The sequence below is a fragment of the Argentina silus genome (genome assembly GCF_951799395.1).
Source record: "Argentina silus genome assembly, chromosome: 7".
In the NCBI taxonomy this organism is placed as follows: domain Eukaryota; kingdom Metazoa; phylum Chordata; class Actinopteri; order Argentiniformes; family Argentinidae; genus Argentina; species Argentina silus.
Genome location: NC_139661.1, coordinates 14051532 through 14072270, shown reverse-complemented (window position 1 = coordinate 14072270; position 20739 = coordinate 14051532). Strand labels below are relative to the sequence as shown.

General features: G+C 49.4%; 1 protein-coding gene across 1 annotated transcript in view; it reads right to left on the bottom strand.

The window, feature by feature from the left end:
• ccser1 (coiled-coil serine-rich protein 1) overlaps positions 1-20739 on the bottom strand; it is a 68211-nt gene that overhangs the window by 22989 nt on the left and 24483 nt on the right. Inside the window, exons 9-11 of the mRNA XM_083673950.1 lie at positions 20624-20701; positions 15574-15651; positions 12897-12974 (exon numbers count right to left, since the gene is read on the bottom strand). Coding sequence (XP_083530076.1) covers positions 12897-12974; positions 15574-15651; positions 20624-20701 — 234 coding nt within the window. The remainder of the gene's footprint in view (positions 1-12896; positions 12975-15573; positions 15652-20623; positions 20702-20739) is intronic.

Sequence of the window (20739 nt, the reverse complement as noted above, 5' to 3'; positions counted from 1 at the left end):
TACAGACAGACAGGACATATGTAGTATACATATACATATATAGTATACATGTTCTAAGCATACCTGATCAACAATATGCTCGTCTGAAACGTGATCATTTAAAAACTTCACCGGCCAGATTCCCAGCCCCACATCAAGCCTACTACAAGAGAAATTCATTCCAAGACTGATTTATCCGTTTCCAAGACAACCTGTGCGCTATATGTGTTGCATACATTGGATTGGATTGCAACGCACACAAACAGACTCCGGACCGCGTGCGTCTGCTGGTCATTTCAAGGTTGTATGCAGCACATAACACAAGAGAGCGCAAAAGCAATATTCATGGAGGTCACACATGAAATCTATCTCCATAACCTGCTTCTCCCAGCCAACCCTGCGTCCAGGGAGATGTGTAAATGAAACCGGGCCGGCAGAGATTCTGTTTCTGATGTCTACTGTCTGGGTCGGAGGGACATGAAGAGAGGACATGCAATGACATATGACATGTTCTGGCTGCACACGCGTGTGGGAATGGAAGCCGGATCACGGAGGTGAACTGGCAGTCTAATGAAAACACGTACAGCTGCTGTGTTGTAGGTAGCAAACCAGGGGAGGCTGGCGGAGGTAGAAATCGGAGGACGGGGCTCACTGTGATGCATGGAACGGAATGAGAAACAGTATCAAACACACGTTTGATACGATTCCTTAGATACCATTTCTCATTCCGTTCCATGCATTACAATGAGCCCCGTCCTCCAATTTCTACCTCCACCAGCCTCCCATGGTTGACAGTAGCTGATAAGGAGGAGGAGGAAGATGATGGGGAGGAGGAGGAAGGATGGAGGATGGAGAGGAGGAAGGTGAAAAGAGGAATAAAGCAAGAGGAATGCACCGACAGAGAGACACAAACAACATTACATTCCTCCAAAAGGACGGCTTATAAAATGGAAGCAAACTCATTCAGAGTCAGAGACAACCAGGTTAGGGACATGCTCCGAACAGGCCCGTCCAAGGAAACACATTAAAACAGCACAGAAACACATTGTACGGTGGGGGTGTGAGTGTGGATGTGTGTGTGTGATCTGGAGGGAAAGAATGAAATATGGCAGCGGGCGGTACATTGGACGGGTGGCCCTCGGCAGAGGAGCTGTGGAGAGACAGTCTGAGACAACTGTGTTAAAATGGTAATGGAGCTTCCAACCTTTTAATCAGCGGGCTGAGGAGGTCAGAGGAGACGCTGAATCACTCTCCACTCCCCGGCTCCACCCCCCCCCCCCACCACACACACACACACACACACACACACACACTAATTATATGAACCCGCTCCAAGTAGTCAATTAATATTTAGCGCTGATATCACAATGTATGCTGGGGTGGGAGGGTGTGTGCTTGTGCGTGTGCGTGTGTGTGTGTGTGTGTGTGTGTGTGTGTGATTGAATAACTGCACAGAGAGAGCGCCAGAAGGCACAATAACATTGTCTCTGTTGATAAGGAGCTTGAGAAGGCCAGCTCCGTGATAGGCCAGGGAGGGAGGGGGCCAGCTCCACGATCAGCCAGGGAGGGAGGGGGCCAGCTCCACGATCAGCCAGGGAGGGAGGGGGCCAGCTCCATGATAGGCCGGGGAGGAGGAGGAGAGGGGGGGGCGGAGGGACATGGGTACTTGTTGTATGTCGCTTTGGATAAACGCGTCTGCTAAATGACTACAATGTCAAATGTACATGGATGAGACTACGCCCAACACACACACACACACACACACACATGCACGCACGGACGCACACGCACGCACTGATATCAACTTCTCACACAACCCATTGGAGAGGTCAGAGAGTCATCCATTAAAAGGCGTATTAATTATTAATTAAGCAATTGTCAGAAACAAATATGATCCCACAACAAAGTACAGTAACAGACTTGGTGTTTGTCCTCTCTAGCACTCTAGAGTTACCTCATGCCTGCAGCATCTCCCTGCCCTGCCCTGGCCTTTAGAAGTAGGCTACAGGTCCCTCCTCCTCCCCTTGTTCCCCGTGTCATTGTCGAGAGGAATTATTTATTAAATGTGTTCATTGTGCCTCCGCTGTTCTTGTCTGTTGGCCCATCTGTCTCCTGGTAGAGGTTCAGCGTCCCCCCCCCACCCGCCCCGTCCTGTTCCCCCCCGCCCCGGGGAGAAGAGGACGGCTGGAGCTATCCCCCGCTACCTTCTGCTAACAGCTACGCTAACTCCACCCCCCCGGACCCCCCCGCCGGGCACGGGGCAGCGGGCGCACCCGGCCTTCTGTCAGCTCTCTGGAACCGGCAACTTGATGGTGTTACCTTGACAAAGTTGTCAGGGACACCCCAAGTTCACGAGAGAGAGGGAGAGGAGGGAGAGAGAGAGAGAGAGAGAAAGATGGGGGGCAGGGGGGGAGACACTTGCTGGAGGATTCTGACTGATAGTATTGGTCAAAGAAAATGAGAGAATGAGAGAGAGAGAGAGATAGAGAGATCATTATGTCCATGTCACCAGGTTAGATTAATAGGTTATAGCCAGTTATAGCAGGTCTTACTATATGTCACTGTAACTGCGTCTATGATGACAGCCCAGAGAGCTGAGCTGAAACACTGTTATTTGACTCCCAAAGTGCTCTCATTCCTGTGGCAGTAATGTACACGTCGATTGGGGATATGTTTTATTCAGAGAGCAGAAAACATGAATCACTTTGTCTTATTGTCTCTGGCTTTATTAGAGAATCCATCATTGTCTGTCTCTCTGCTGTGAGAGAGTCTGTTTACGCATCTCACTCTGCGTATCCTTCCACCAGACATCAATTCTAGGTCCTTGTTTGTAATAAACGTTATCAGAGGGGGGGGGGGGGGGGGGGGGGGTGCAGACATGCTGTTTCTCTCTGCTCATTATCTGATGAAGGAGGAGAGGATGTGGGAAGAAGAGAAGAGGTAGAGGGAGCGAAGGAGGAGAGGACTGGGATCCTGACACTCGTGTGTGTCTCTCTCTCCACTCAATAAATGAGGAGAACAAACTCTCTCACCCTCCTTCTATCCCTCTACCTCTTCTCTTATTGTCTTCTCCTCTTCTCAGAAGCCCCTCTTTCAGTGGTAGCACTACAACAGTAAATGGCACCCAGCCCCGGCCCCAGCCCCAGCCCAGCCCAGTCCACCCAGACTCAGCCTAGCCCACCAAGTCCAGCCCTAACCCCAGCACAGCTCAGACCAAACCAGACCAGACCTAACCCCAGTACAGCCCAGACCAAACCTAACCAGACCCAGACCAGACCAAACCAGACCAAACCTAACCCCATTACAGCCCAGCCCAGCCCAGCCCAAACCAGACCATGATGCTAGGAGACGTGTGTGTGTGTGCTTCTCCGTGGGGATGAGACCTTATCAGTGTGAATGGGGAGCATGAGAGTGGTTCAGATCAGCTGACTCCACCGTGGCAAGCAGCCAACACACCCTTCTCCCTCCAATCCTGCACAGCGTTGCACAGAGCACCTCTTCATTAGGCCAGAAGCCCTCCTCACACACTCTCACAAGACACACAGCAGGCGCAAGGAGGCGCAAACACACGCACGCACAGCAGGGCGCGAACATACACACACACATACACATACACCAGGGAGCAAACACACGCACACGCACACACAGCAGGGCGCGAACACACACACACACACACACACACACACACAATTAGAAATACCAGACACAGACAGACAGACACACATACAGACACAAACAAAAACTAACTAATAAACAAACAGATAAGCCTACGGCAGAAATAAGGAACAACCAGAGCAGCCAGTGTTTCAGTGTTGTCATCTCCTGGCTCTGTCTCAGTAGCTGATCTGTGATGTATCATCTGCACCGTCGCGCATCACGTAGCCTACATTCCAGAGCGGCCATGTTGTTCCATGATGAAATGAGGAGCCCACATCAGAAGTGGTGGGATTAACAGTTGGGGGGGCTTTAACAGTTGTATACACACACACACACTTTTGTAAACACGAGGGGTGCAGCGTTTTGTGGGTTTTGCTTGGCCCGTTTAGTACGGGCCCCTCAGTACACAGTCCACGGTTCTGCAGGCTAATGATACTGTAGGCTAATGATACTGTAGGCTAATGATACTGTAGGCTAATACTGTAGGCTAATACTGTAGGCTAACAGCAGTGTATAGGATCTCATACAGTTGTTGGCAGGAACAGAATGGAGGCTTGATGAGTGCATGTAGGATACACAATAATGTAGAATTTCTGTCCTGTCCTGTGTGTGTGTGTGTGTGTGTGTGTGTGTGTGTGTGTGTGTGTGTGGCAACGACTGCAGAGTTAGCATCAATGTAGACGGTCTTATGTGGGTAAAAACAGCTTTTCTAAATTTAACTCTGCATTAACGGCAAAGCACATGACAGAATACCACCTTGATCAGTTTTGGTGATATTTTGATGTCTCTGTCACTTGAAAGTGACCGGAGTGTCCCAGTTCAACAGCATGAGCCAATGTTGCACGTTTTGTTCATCAATACTGTCTTATTCACAGTTACTTGCAAACGTTGCAGTGAATGTTTAAATGACTGTTTAGTCATAAATGATTCATTTGCAGCAGCTCTCTGTTCGTCACGAAGCACAACAAAAATAGAAGCACTTTCATTGAAATAATAATCCATAACATCCATGTTTGTCATCTTTTTAATGATTCCAGCCGACTGATAGAGGGATTTAGTTTGGTTATCTTTATTTCCTGTTGAACCAAGATTGAACCGAACCGTGACCTAAAAACCGAGGTATGAACCGAACTGTGGGCCTGGTGAACCCTAGCGCACACACGCACGCACGCACACACACACACAAACTAGACACGAACACACACACACACAGGTCCACATGGGTCCACAGGTGCTGTCCTCATGCCTGGTCTACCACCCTGTGGGCCAACTGACAAGACAGACCACCGAGACACTGCTCGCACACACACATCCACCTGGTACACACACACACACACACACACACACATCCACCTGGTACACACACATCCACACACACATCCACCTGGTACACATATCTACTCACACACACAGCCCTGGTGTCACCATGCAGAGGGACCACAACGGCTCAACCACGACTCAGGAAGTGACTCACACTCTTAGCATCTCAAACAGGAAGTGGTTAATCTCACATTAACAGTGGTTCATTAACTCATTTAGTGCCGAAGGTGAATAAAGTCGCCCAAATGGCCAACATTCTAGAGTGATGAGGGTGACTTTATTCACCAAAAATGCATAAATTACGATGCTTCATTTTGTAGCCAATCAGACTATTGTTGCTAGGTAAATACCGCATAAAACACTTGGCACTCTAGGTGGTGAGTGTTCCGGAATGATTTGGCAGTTGGTGAGATAACAGTCCAGCCAGAGTAGAGGATGTCCTGTAAGCTGCTGGCTGAGTGTCTGACTCGGGATGAAACCAAACACCTAGGTGGGGGGGGGTTAGCGACCTACACAGGCCAGCTGTCACAGCACTGAGGAGGGGGCACAGGGAGGTTGGCAGGCTGGGCTCAAAGGTCAAAGGTCTAACGGAAGGTTCCGCAGTGCAGTGACAGGGGGGTCATACACACAGTGAGAGAGAGAGAGAGAGAGAGGACAGGGAGGACACACAGGCTAAGTAAGGCTCTGCCCAGAAACAACCCCTCGTCCCTTCGCCACCGTAGAACATACTGTCGGAGGTAGGACGTACTGTAGGAGGTAGGATGTACTGTAGGAGATAGGACGTACTGTAGGAGGTAGAACGTACTGTAGGAGGTAGGATGTACTGTAGGAGGTAGGACGTAGGAGGTAGGACGTACTGTAGGAGGTAGGATGTACTGTAAAAGGTAGGATGTACTGTAGGAGGTAGGACGTAGGATGTACTGTAGGAGGTAGGACGTACTGTAGGAGGTAGGACGCGTACTGTAGGAGGTAGGACGTACTGTAGGACGTGGGGGGAGGGGGGGGGGGGGGTTGGGGACATTGAGAACACAGAGTAGTGGGGGTGCCCTAGGTGGGGTGCCCGAGGTGGGAGGTCGTATGCCAGGGGTCAGGCTGTGTCAAGCTGGCATGCCATGCTACAGTGCCAGTTAACATTCTGCGTTCTCTGGACGGTGCAGGTCACAGGTCACACGTCACGGGTAACATTCTTGCTAGGTTACTACTGAGACCACAACATCGACACAGGAAGTCCGGATCAAACCGGATCAGTGCAGAACACTCACTTATCTGTCTCCGTGACGACCCGCTCCCGCCAGGCCTGGTCTGGAAACAGAACACACGCGTGTTTGGAGCAGTAAGCATGTTAATCATCATACTAGTAGAGGAGGGGTAGGGAGGGGGGGGGGGGGTGGGGGGAGGAGGCTGGTGGAGGGAGAAATCGGAGGACGGACTCATTGTTATGAATTTAATGGAATGAGGAATGGTGCATGTATTACAATGAGCCTGTCCTCCGATTCCTACCTCCGCCAGCCTCCCGTGGGGTAGCAGATACCTGTAAGAAGCTAAAGCTCAAACTGAGAAACGGAGTGCATCCTGGGTATACACACAAATACCTGCAATATCCCAGACGGCCCACACACAGCCCCCATCCCCAGCCCCCCAGCTCCCTGCGGGAGGGCCAGCTGCAGCCATCCAGAGGGCCAGATGGAGGGAGGTCTTAGCCAGTAAAAGTTGATGGTGACAGTAAAACCCCAGTAAAACAGCCATTCCCCTGTTCAGGGCCCTAATAACACCATAGGCCTATTCAGAGCCCTAACATAAACTCCTAACACACACACACACACACACACACACACACAATTTCACACACATACACACAATTTCACACCCATATCCCACCAGACAAATGGCATGCAGGCTAGGACAGGTCACACCCTTCACAAGCCTGGTATTACATCCTGCTTAATAGTGTGCCAGCTCTCCTCCTTCCCCTCCTTCCCCTCCTTCCCCTCCTCCCCCCCCCTCTCTCCTCCTCTCCCTCTCCCTCGTCACCCTCCCTCCCTGTGTTGACATGAGCCCAGTGAGAGTTGTCGTGAAGGACCCAGACAGACCAGGATCGCTCCATCAGCCTGTCCTGAGACGGGCCCTGTGGACCCAGTTACAGAGATGAAGAGGGACGTAGCAGAGATGAAAAAACGGGGGGGGGGGGGTACAAGATAGAGGGGGAGAACGGAGAGAAGAAGATGAGGGGGGAGGAGGAGGAAAATGTAAAAGGAGGATAAAGGAGGAGGGTGATAAAGGTGGAGGGAGAGAGTGGAGAAGAGGAGGAACATGAAGAAAAGGTGGAAAAAGAGGAGGGAAAGAGGAAGTAACCCTATGTAGGGCAGAGAGATGACTCTCAGCAGCAGGGGTGTAGTGTTAGTCACGGCAGGAGAGGAGAGAAGAGAGGGAGGAGGAAGGGAGGAGAGGAGAGGAGAGTGCATTTCACTTGTGTGTTTAAATAAAGTTTGATTTGATTAAAGTTTGATTTGAGAGTTTGAGAAGAGAAGAGGAGAGGAGAGGAGAGATGGGAGAGGAGGAGAGGAGAGAAGAGGAGAGAGGATAAGAGGAGAGATAGGAGGAGGAGAGGAGAACAGAGGAGAGATGGGAGAGGAGAGGAGGAGGAGACATTTGGGTTTGGCAAGGCCTAAATTAGCTGGGTGAGGATGCAGTCACAGAGAGAGGATATTACTGTTTAAATAAGTAGATGTAGAGACCAGGGAAGTCTGAGCAGTCTAACTTATTCCTCATTCATATTAATGCTCTCGTCTGTGACATGTTTATTAATGGGGGACACTTGTGGAGTTAGTCTTCAAGTTCAAGCTGGGAACCACACTGTGCAGCTTGCACACAACATTTGAGACTTAAAGGGGCAATCTGGGATTCGAACAACAACAAAGGTCTCCCTGCCACTTTTTAATTTTAACCATGTTTTGAAGCTTTACAATTGGTTTACAATGACATTGTTTACAAACAATGGAAACAAGCTTATATGTTGGGTTATGATGGGTTAAGACAGTTGTAACAGGCTGATGAGGGATTTATAAATTATATCCTTCAAGAATTAATGGCTGTATATCTTTAATTTAAAAAGTCCAAAAATGGATGTACTAATTCCAGACTGCCCCTTTACAAATAGACGATAGGATGTTCTAACTTTGACCATATCTTTAGCAACAATCTCTACCCTTTTATCTGTCCGACTCAGCCAGTAATACCAGAACTCTAAACTTTGCCCACTGTGCCTTCCAAACTCCACTGTGCTGCTAGCCTCGTTCCCAACAGTCTGGTGGACCAACGCTTCAAACTTGGCCTTCGTTAAGCCAACAGAAAGACACATCGAAGACGGACCACGCACAGCCATTGGCTTTACCTCACATCAATCATCTCCCACAGTCCAATCCAGTCCAAGCCCACAACAATCATCCATGGCCGACACTACCAATCTGAACTTGAATGACTTTACCTTCGACTCATAGATACTTCTTATTTTCTTCTAAACCACCATCTTCATAGTGAAGACAGACATGTTACCTTCCTCTAGGCTAAACTTTCTTCATCTAAACCTCTGTTGTGTGTCTGTACTTTAATCTCCACACAGAGAACAGCTGTTCTACCTCTAACCTTTGTTTGTCTAAGGCAGACAGACAGGCAGGCAGGCAGGCAGGCAGATGGTCCGGGTTCAAACAACAACTCTAGGTAACTGTAGTGGGACAACAAGGCTATCACAACACAGAGAGAAAGAGAGAGAGAGAATAGAGGAGAGGAGGGACAGATAATAGAGACGAGAGGGAGAGTGTTGTGGAAGTGCATCACAGTGGAAGGCTCTTCTGATACCCCTGATGGTGCGCCCTCCCCTCCCTCCCTCCCTCCCAGTCTCTCTTCTCTCCTGCTGGGATCACAGATTAAGAAACCGCCGAGAGAGCCTTCCTTACAAAATGCGCCTCTCGCAATTCCGAAAGCGTCGGAATCGGAGTGGAGGGGCCGCGATAGAACACCAGAATCACAAAAGGGATTCTCAGCGGGGGAGAGAGAGTAGAGAGAGAGAGCGGGAGGCCAGAGCGCGGCGTCCTCAGACACACAGCCTCGTCCTGCTCCTCCCCGAGACCAGACGGAACATCACAGGAAGAGGAAGTATGAAGAAGCGGCGGCCAAAAGGTTGTGATAAAAATCAAGAAAGAGCCGGGCCTCAGCGGGAGGAGAAGGAGCCAGAGGAGGAGGAGGAGGAGTGGGGAGGAGCAGGACTTGAAATGGCCGCCGTCACCGTCTCAAAGCCTCTTTTGACACGTGTCTACTGCTGTGCCAATGCCCAGGGAAGAGTCCCAGGTGACTGCCTCCCCTCCCCCGCCCCCCCCTCCACCCCGTGATGTAAGAGAGGAGCCTAGCTTGACGTCCGCCCGCCCTGCTGTCTGCTACGCATACACGCTGTTCCTCTGCATAACGACCATTCATGACTGCGCTGACAAGAATCAGAAGGAAGAATGACAGCAATCCATTGAGCATCGCGGCTCGCCTCTACGGAGGGGGAGGGGGGACAAACGATCTCCTAAGTGTTTTTCCATTTAAATGACTGTCTGCAACAGCTTACAGGCACACTATAAATTCACAGGCTTTTACCGGTTCTCTTCATCCTTTTAAGTGGCAACAACAGTGACCACAAGAAGAGGGGGAGAAGAAAGAGAGAGAGAGAGAGAGAGAGAAAGAAAGAGGAGAAGAGAAGAGACAGCCATGGAGTGGTTCTGATTCCCCATAAAACGTCCCTCTTAAGAATGTGCATGAAATTGGCTTCCAGAAGAAAGCAATCTCAATCGATTTGAGACCCGAAAAAACTTTCAAATACCCTGTACCTCAAGCCCTTAAAAGACTCCACGGGACATAAAATAGCTTCTCTCTCTCTATCTCTCTCTCTATCTATCTTCCCCCTCTCTCTCTCTCTCCTGTCTCTGTCTACCTCCCCCCATCTCTCTCTCACTATCTCTCCCTCTCCCTCATGGAAATCCTTAAAAACCGTCTGGAGAAGTGACAGAGGCTTCACACTATATCTATTCAATTTGGTGCCAGCCATTCCATTCCCCCCCAGCATTGGTCATGGCTCCATATCTACACTTGACTATTCTATTTCATACAGCCCAGGAACTATTCCATTTCTATTTCCAACCTCAATTCCTTCTCTCTTTCTCTCGCTCCACCTGTGAATGAACATGCCCTCCCCGCTGTGCATGAACATATTTTCTCTCTCTCTCTCTCTCTCTCTCTCTCTCTCTCTAGGCCTACAGTAACAACTTCCCAGGACTTTGAGAAGTCTTTGCTCCTCCAGAGTCTTGGTTCCAGGGGAAGGAGGGAGGGAGGAGGGAGCTGGATAGGGACGATACCCAGAACAGACTGTCCGGTGGCGGGGAAGCGGGGCAGGCCGGTCCCTGGTGGTGTGGAGGGTCTGGACACAGCGAGGAGAAGAGGAGGAAGAGGACCAGACTCTGCCTCTCCCTGTAAGTTAATTAGCTCAGTTGGAGAGGAGAGGAGCGAGGGAAGAAGAAGAGGAGGAGGATGAGGAAGGTGCTCCAGAAAAAAAGAAAAAAGAAAAAGAAGGGAAAGAAGACAACCTCCTGAAGTGGCAGCGGCAGTCTTAGAAATAGCTGACCCACTTGTAGACACACTTTCAATATCTGCCTGTCCTCAATGCAGCAACCTACATAGGTCTCTACTGCAGCATCTAACTGGGCACGGCACAGGAGGGACCGCAGAACTGGCTAGTCATGTTAACCAGCAGGTCGCCAGAACAGCCTTGTCATGTTAACCAGCAGGTCTAGTCATGTTAGCTAGCAGGTTAGCCAGAACTGGCTTGTCATGTTAACTAGCAGGTCGCCAGCTGCTGCCTTCACATGTGGTTTAACACTTGTTCATGTGGTACAATTGTGGCACTGACTCTCTGCACATCAACCCTACACACACACACACACACACACACGCACACACCCACTCCCCAATCACACTCACACACACACACCGCCACTGCCCACGTTAGATACCATTCCTCATTCCATTCCATGCATAACAATGCGCCCGTCCTCCGATTTCTACCTCCATCAGCCTCCCCTGAACCCCAACCTTCCACCCCTAGAACAAGAAGAGGAACACTAGTTGGAGAGGATTGTAGCGGACCAATAAAAAACATACATTAATAACAAATAACAAGAGGGAAAACTTCTCCTGAATGACTCGTCGTCAAACATACGCAGCAGAGTGGAACATAATGTATGTACACAACCTCTCCCACGGCCCCATCCCTCCCCTCCATCCCTCCCCTCCATCCCCATCCCCTGCTCCCTGCGTTACTGTCAGCGACAACACTCAAGGCTAGCCCTAATGACCTGATGGCCACACGCATATTCATATTACATTAGCCCCTAAAGCTGAAAGCCTGGACAATTACAGAGAGGCCATTTGGGTGCAACTTATTTTATGGAAGCACATTAGTTAGAAACAGCCAACAAATAACGAGGAAAACAGCTTTAATGAGAACGAGAAGAAGCTGGTATGTTCGTACCTCCATAGGACTCTATCTGAGTGATGGAGGGTGAATGAGAGTGCTGATTGAACACTCTGTCAGTGCTTGCTCCCCTCTGCTCTGCTGTAGGCAAACAGTGCGTGACAGGAATGGTAATGAAGCGGCCCTCCACCACTGAGACCAGCGCCATTACGGACTTAACTAAGTGATGAGGTGACCGTTTATGGCCACATTAATCATAAACAGACACAAAACATGTTTATACAGTACCTTAACACTAGGAGCCAGAGGCAAGTGGAACCCGATGATAAGTCCAACACAACAAATGACAGCAGAGTGCACACATTAGAATGCAAATGTGGCTTTCTGGTTTTTAGTTGCAGCAGAGAGTTTTAATGTTCTTCAGATGTTATCAAAAGTGAACATGTCTCTCCTGAAATGTGTGTGTGCGGATGGGTGGGTGGGTGGGTGTGTGTGTGTGTGTGTGTGTGTGTTGTGCTCCGCTTCCGAACACGTGTGCGCTCACGTGTGTGTGTGTGTGTGTGTGTGTGTTGTGCTCCGCTTCCGAACACGTGTGCGCTCACGTGTGTGTGTGTGTGTGTGTGTGTGTATGTGTGTACCCGCTTTGTGTATGCGGCGCACAAAGGTCTGCTTAGCAGAGAACAATATCCACTGTCACAGAGAAGTCACAGCGAGAAAGTTTCTGGCGGAGACGAGTCTAAAGACGGCAAACTGACGATGCTTTTCAATTCTATTACGGGACGCCTTTTTATAGGCAGTCATCCATTAAGTACACTCTGTTCCCAAACTGTCACACCTCCCCAAGCCAAGCAGGCCATGTCATCCCCTGCTGCAGGCTCAACACAGGAGCCAGCTAGCCTAGCGCTAGCTCTCACAGGGAACAAACAGCACTTTACACTGATAGACAAGGACCCAGTTAGCCTAGCCTAGTTAGCCTAGCGTTCGCCTCCCTCTCCGGGGGAATATATGGCATTTTACAAAGAACAAACAAATTGGAATCTTCTTAACGCTAATCCAAACAAATACTGCTGCCATTTTTTATTTTGGGACTGAAGTGTAATTTCCAGGAACAATTAAGCCAATAATAAGTAATCAACTGGTGGTTTGTCTGACTCTTCCCCAGTGTCGGTAAGAGACAAGGAGCCAGCTAGCATAGCACCAGCTCCACCAGGGAATAGCAGCTAACGCTGGCGGGCACCACTGAGGCTGGTAGGAACAGAACTGTGACACCAGGAGAGGGGAAGATATATGGGAGCTCATATTCAATTTGAACAGACATTGTTAGACTGCAGGTCCCATTGTGAGCTCTTCTCTCATAGAAGAGAGAGACACAGAGAGTGTGTGTGTGTGTGTGTGTGTGTGTGTGTGTGTGTGTGTGTGTGTAGTAGTGACTCACCTCTGGACCAGGGGGATCTGTCTGCGTGGTTCTGTCAGATTTTTGGCAGGTGGGTTTCAGGGCAGCTTTGGCAATCTCCTGAACACAACAACAACACAACAACAACGTCAGGGAAACAAAGCAGTAAACAAAGCAGTAAACAATCCCTCATAACATAGAAATAGAGCTGTTCCTATCACTGACTCATACTGCCTGCTATAGGATAGAATGGAATGGAATTAGAATGGAATAGAATGGAATTAGAGTAGAATAGAATAAAATAGAATGGAATGGAATTAGAATACAATGGAATTAGAATACAATGGAATATAACAGAAAATAAAATTGTCCTACAACAAAGGACTTATTTAATTACAAACTGGACCGTTGCAAAAACCCCAAAACCAACAACCTCACACTATAAACACCACAAGCAACAACCCTGTCACCAACCTCACACACTCCTCAACCAGCATCCAGCCAGCCAGCCAGCCAGCCAGACAGCCAGCCAGCCAGCCAGCCAGCCAGCCAGACAGCCAGCCAGCCCTAAAAACACTGAGGCAGGAAAGTTTTTGAAAGACATGCAGGAGAAAAGGGGGGGGGGGGGGGGAGATTTCCCAGCCAAATATTAGATCATGGTGCCTGGACGTAAAGTGCACTTGGGGGGGGTAAAAAATTAAATAAAAAAGCAGCTTATAAGAAAATGACAGTTAGTGCTGGCCGGTGCTGGGAGGTCCGACCCAGGCATCAGTAATGCCATTCAGCTGGCAGATTTAGAGTCAGCCGAGAGCCGGGTTTTGGCCGCGAGCTTCCTCTTTCCTTTGAAAATACAGCACTTTTATTCTTGGCTGGCAAAGAGTCCCCCCGCAATGATGCTGCTAAGCATACATTCTGTTAATATCAATTTCATCAATTAGGGTGTCAATTGGGTTGCTAGGGGAGGCATATGTCCTGCATTAAGTGGGTTAGGCTGTGCTACAGCGGCTTAGACAGCCTCGTTGTTGCACTATGCAATCTGCTGGAGTTGATATTATCGCCATGGACACGGTCGGAGCCAGAACTCTGGCAGAACGAGAGCCTTCTGAGTTCCGAGTTCCAAATTCTACATTCCATGTTCCAAATTCTATATCCCAAGTTCCAAATTCTACATTATAAGTTCCAAATTCTAAACTCTAGGTTCCAAATTCTAAATTCCAAGTTCCAACGACATGTCCTATGTGGCCTGCTTGCTGCCATTATGACAACCCTGATTGATTGGGCCGTGGTGATCAGAGCTGGAACAACACTGTGGCTTCTCACATGGACCATATGGACCATATGGGATGGAGAGAAGGGAGGAGAGGGGAGAAGAGGAGAGTAGGAGGGATAAGGATGGAGAGAGGAGGGATGGAGAGGAGGGACTGAGAGGAGGGATGGGGGATGGAGAGAAGAAAGGTTGGATGGAGAGGAGGGACTGAGAGGAGGGATGGGGGATGGAGAGGAGGGACTGAGAGGAGGGATGGAGAGGAGGGACTGAGAGGAGGGATGGGGGATGGAGAGGAGGGACTGAGAGAGGGGGGATGGGGGATGGAGAGGAGGGACTGAGAGGAGGGATGGGGGATGGAGAGGAGGGACTGAGAGAGGGGGGATGGGGGATGGAGAGGAGGGACTGAGAGGAGGGATGGGGGATGGAGAGGAGGGACTGAGAGAGGGGGGATGGGGGATGGAGAGGAGGGACTGAGAGGAGGGATGGGGGATGGAGAGGAGGGACTGAGAGAGGGGGGATGGGGGATGGAGAGGAGGGACTGAGAGGAGGGATGGAGAGGAGGGATGGGGGATGGAGAGAGGTGACAGAGGAGGGATGGGGGATGGAGAGGAGGGACTGAGAGGAGGGATGGGGGATGGAGAGGAGGGACTGAGAGGAGGGATGGAAGAATGGAGAGAACACTGGCATTGGCCAACGCAGAGATACCATGTGACACATGAGAGCATGCTACATGAGAAAGACATTACCGGACGCCTCGGGAGGAACAGAGATGATACATGTTTAAGAAAGCCTCGACCAACCACAATGGAGGCTCAAATCACCAGTTTTTATTCATGTCTTTGAATAATTAATGAGACGAATTTTTTATTTAAAAACCCTAACACCTAAACAAAACAACAACTAATAAACAACAACCATCAAATAATGTGTTATGACCATAATTCTTCAAAGAGTTTTGCAGTTATTTTTCAAAACATTTGATATGGTCCCAATATGTTTGAGTATGATTTATATATACTGATTTATTGAGGAACAAAGGCGATTAAAGCAAGCGGTCCACACTGTGTTGCTTCCTTTGTTCATATTTCTCTTTAATCTTTATGGAGAAGGAGTGGAGCGTGGCATGGTGCATGTGATAAGACTGAGAGAGGGGAGGGAGGGAGGGAGGGAGGGAGAGAGAGAGAGAGAGAGAGAGAGAGAGAGAGAGAGAGAGAGAGAGAGAGAGAGAGAGAGAGAGAGAGAGAGAGAGAGAGAGGGAGAGAGAGAGCATGAGAGATGCTAAAGCAGGGCCCCAGATAGAGAGAGAGAGATCTCCTACTGTCTGTCTCCTCAGCGCCCTCTGTTGTTCACTTTCACCTCTTCTATCACTCCTTCACTCCTCTACCACTTCTACCACTTAGAGTGTGTGTGTGTGTGTGTGTGTGTGTGTGTGTGTGTGCGCGCATCACTCACCAGTTCAGCCTGCAGTCGGATAATCAGTTCGTCTTTTTCCCTCAGCTGCAGTAGCAGACTCTCCTCCCTCCCCAGCTCCTGCAGACAAGGACAAACACACACACACACACAGACACAGACACACACACAGACACACACACAGACACACACACCGACAGTATTTACTACTTGAGACTTGTGAAAGTTAGGCAAGGTGAACAGACACAGAAGCACCAGGACAGTACATCATAACACACAACAACTGCAGTATGTTAGATAGAGAGGGAGATATATATATATAGATAGATAGATAGATAGATAGATAGATAGATAGATAGATAGATATAGAGAGAGAATTGTTCTACAGTAGATGTGCACAGAAAGAGAGGGAAGAGTGTGTGGACGGTAGAGTAGAGTACAGTAGAGTAGAGTTCAGTAGAGTAGAGTACAGTAGAGTACAGTAGAGTAAAGTTCAGTAGAGTAGAGTTCAGTAGAGTAGAGTACAGTAGAGTAAAGTTCAGTAGAGTAAAGTTCAGTAGAGTAGAGTCCAGTAGAGTAGGATAGTAGAGTTCAGTAGAGTAGAGTCCAGTAGAGTAGGATAGTAGAGTCCAGTAGAGTAGAGTACAGTAGAGTCCAGTAGAGTAGAGTACAGTAGAAGTAGAGTAGAAGTAAGTCTTCGCTCCTTTCGTAAACTTCGCATGAACTGTGTCAGCAGCACCGAACATACAGCACTTTCACTGTGACCTTGTCTTCTCAGCAGCCTTCAGCAGGAGGGGAGGGAGAGAGGGAGGGGAGGGGAGGGAGGGGAGGGGGAGGAGGGGAGAGAGGAAGGGGGAGGCAGGGGGAGGCTGCTTCAAGGACGGGGGAGGAGGAGGGAGGAGGGGGAGGACGGGTGAGGCCCGAGGCGGACCAGACCACGACAGCCATCAGGATCCACAGGAAACCAGGCAGTACCACCGCGACCCGCTTCAAGCCCACAACAGCACTCAGAAGGCCAGAACTAAAGCTCACAACCTGCACAGCCGGCCAAGAAAGATGACCCACTTCCAGCCAGGAGCCAACGGCTGCATCACTCTCAAGACCCGGAACCAAAGAGCCAAAAGGCTGAGAACTCCTTGATAAAGAGGGGCAGTGTGTGTGGACATAAAAGCCTATGGAGGTGAGTTCTACCGGATGTGACTGACAGAGGGTCACTCCAGAGGGGAAAACAACAACCAACCAAGCTACCTTGTCCCGAGGCTTTAAATCAACAGTTAACAGCAAGGGAGGCCGGTGGAGGTATAAATCAGAGGACAGGCTCATTGTAACGCATGGAACGGAATGAGGAATGGTAATCAACACGTTCCTCATTCCGTTCCATGCATTACAAGGAGGCCGTCCTCCGATTTCTACCTCCACCAGCCTCCCCTAGTGAACAATGATATTTACTATAGATACTAAGGTTTTGCGGCCACTGAGGAAGACTCTGACTCTGTCTGCCCACCAGCCGCTTGGCGCCAGGGTTCTTCACCTGTGGTTCATCTCCTCTTCTCCAGACAGCGTTGCTGCTGTTCATGTGCTGTTGATATTCTGTTGATATCCTGTTTTTATTCTGTTATAATAATGCTGAGTGTCCTGATAATAATGAGTGTTCTGGCAGGTGTATAGTTGAAACAGAAGATGAAACTGGCAGACAGAGCCAGATAGTGAGCCAGGGACATCCCTGTTGATATTGTAGACTTTTAGAGCCAGATAGTGAGCCAGGGACGTCCCTGTTGATCCTGTAGCAGACCTGTATCAGAGAGCACAGTGTGAGTGTTGCAGAGCCTCTGTCTCTGACCCCATGTAACAGATCAGCGTTGGCACATCGTCTCTGGCTGTTTCCTGTCAGTATTATTATTATTATTTATTTTATTTTTTTTGGGGGGGGGGGGGTTCCTCACACAGCATTAACTTCCTGTTGTCCACTGTTTACCATCTATTACTCTCTCACAACAACTACAATCAACCTGGAAATCTCTGTCCCGACCTCTCCTAACCTCCTTCCCTACCTCCTACCCTCCTTCCCTACCTCCTTCCCTACCTCCTACCCTCCTTTCCTACCTCCTTCCCTACCTCCTACCCTCCTTCCCTACCATCCTTAACTACCCCCTACCCTTCCTTAACTACCCCTCCTTTCTAACCCCAAACCCTTCCTTAACTACCCCTCCTTTCCTACCCCCTACCCTTCCTTAACTACCCCCTACCCTGCCTTTCCTACCCCCTACCCCCCCTTTCCTATCCCCTACCCTTCCTTTCCTACCTCCTACCCCACCTTTTCTACCCCTCATCTCCTACCCCTCCTTTCCTACCCCCGGGAAAAATAATAATTCCTAAGTAGAAAATTGGCCTCTCTGAAAGATCAAAAGTCAAAAGTCATAACCGGGCGTCAATATTAGCTACTTTCAGTATTCATAAATAATAAAAAACGAATAAAGAAAAATACTTCCCTCGTGGGTGGGCATAACTTAAAGGAAACGTTAGCCTCATTCTGAAATACCACACAAGTCCAAATCGTTTTGCCGTCAATATGAGCCACTTTCAGTCTTCATAAATATTTCATGAAATGTCAAATGAAAACAAAGACACAGAGGAGACTCCTACCTGGCCTCAGGTGAGAGAACTGAACCTCAAAGTTTAGCCTTAGATCCCATGTCAGAGGCAGGTGTCAAGATGAGGTTTTTTTGTGTGTGTGTGTGTGTGTGTGAGTGTGTGCGAGTGTGAGTGTGCCTGTGCGTGTGCATGTGCATGTGTACGCCCGTGCTCGTGTGTGTGTTTGTGCGTGGGTGGGCAGTAATTGTGTTTCCTGATGGAGGGGTCATGTCCTGAGTAGACCAGAGAGTAAACAGCCAGATGCAACATCCTCTAAACCTGCGCCTGAGGGGAATACTTAATACTATCTTAATTATAGATGTTCACTGAAAGGCACTTTATCTCTGCATTAGCATAGAGCACCCAGGGAAAGAGAGAGAGAGAGAAAGAGAGAGAGAGAGAGAGGGAGGGAGGGAGCGAGGTGTTGTATCTTACCAAGAGAATTGCTAATAGTCCCATAGATACTCAATCCTCCCAAGTGCCCCCCCCCCCCCCCCCAAGCCCCCCCACCCCCTCCGCTCCACCCCCAGCCCTATCCCTCCCCAGTAGCCCCCCCCCCCCCCCCCCCCAGCCCCTTTCTCTACGTTCTGTATGGCTATGGACACAAACAGGACACCATGTAAAGAGAGAGAGACAGAGACAGAGACAGAGAGAGAGAGAGAGTGGTCATCAACAAGCTAAGAACAACTTCAAGGAGACAGAAGAGAGCTCCATAAAGTTCATGTTACCTCCTCCACCCCCCTCATCTCTCCACCTCCACCTCCTCCTCCATCCCCTCATCTCTCTGGGAGACGGTTTTCCGAGGGCGGTAATTATGAAAGGCAGGGATAACAAATGCTGGCTAAAGGAAGTTGTGTGGCTGGAAGTAGGAAGTAGGACGCGGCGTGACACGGTTCCGTCTCAGGTGGGTTCCGGGGGCTTATTTATAAACCGGATTTTTCTGGAACAGAGCGTCAGGACGAGTCCCCCCCTCTGCCACCCTGTCATCCAACACAATGTCAGACCTCTCTCTCTCTCTCTCTCTCTCTCCCTCTCTCTCTCTCTCTCTCTCTCTGAACGGACCACAGTGTCACATGGCGCCTCCTCCTGCTGGTCTTGTTGCTCCATGTAGGTCAGTAAGGAGGGCACACACACACACACACACACACACACACACACACACACACAACACTCAGGCGCGCATACGCAAACACACACAGAACACATATACAGACACACACACTGAACACACACACACACTTACTACACACACACACACAATGAACACACACACACTGAACCACTACTGTGTGCTACACTATACTATGCTCCAGTAGCGCAAGAAAAACTCTTTCTCCTCTCCGCCACAGAAACTAAATCCTTCTTCTCTCTACAAAACCCTGGGTGGATAAACCCCCCCCCTCCAACACACACACACACACACACACACACACACACACACACACACACACACACACACACACACACACACACACACACACACACACACACACACACACACACACACACACACACACACACACACACACACACACACACACACACACACACACACACACACCACCACCACCTCCTCTCCCAGACCTCCTCTGAGGGATTTAGAGTCAGACAATCTCATCAGGATCACATTTCACTGATGCTCCAGTTGTGAGTGAGAAGCCTCAGCCCTGTGAAGTAGAGGAGAGGAGCGGAGCTGCAGTCTTAAGGGGCTGACTGGAACAATGTTTAGGGGGTGAGGGGGGGGAGAGGGGGAGAGGGGGCGCTGAGAGGAGAGGAGGGGAGGGGATGAAAGGAAAGATGCTTTTCTCCACATTAAATCAGACACTTGTGGAGGAAACAACTCTGGGAAACACAACTGTACAGGTGGTGCTAGAACACACTGCTAAATGCCGAGGGTTAGATGTGAGGGCGAATTGCGAAGTGTGTAAGTGTGTGTGTGTGTGTGTGTGTGTGTGTGTGGGAGGGTGAGTTACAGAGTGTATGTGTGCGCGAGTGTGTGGGAGGGTGAGTTACAGAGTGTGAGTGTGAGTGTGTGTGTGTGTGTGTGTGTGTGTGTGTGTGTGTGGCCTAGATACCAGTTCTATCTCAGGCCTGCAGCAGTGAGGAAGAGAGTTGTAGAAGCAGCAGGAGAAGATGCTAGGTGAGATCATTGGGATGAACCTTAACCCTAACCTTAACCCTGACCATGACTCTTAACCCTAACCTTAACCCTAACCCTGACCATGACTCTTAACCTCATCTGTACTGCATTTTTGCTTGTTTTCATGTATTGTGACCTTGAGTGCCTTGAAAGGTATTATTATTATTATTATGATTAACCTAAGCGTCTAGGATCTAATCTTGAACTGTGTTGGCTGTCCCAGTGATCCTCGTGTGTAGGGTGTATAGAGTAGGGTGTAGTCTGTAGGGTGAAGTGTGTAAGGTGTAGTGTGTCGTGTGTAGGTTGTAGAAGCAGGGTTACCTTGAGGGGGAGGGACTTCTCGCTGCAGGGGCTGATGGGTAATGAGTGAAGGCTGCTGGCAGGACTCATCTCAGTGCTCTGCAGAGGGAGAGAGAAGAAAAGGAGAGAGGGAGAGA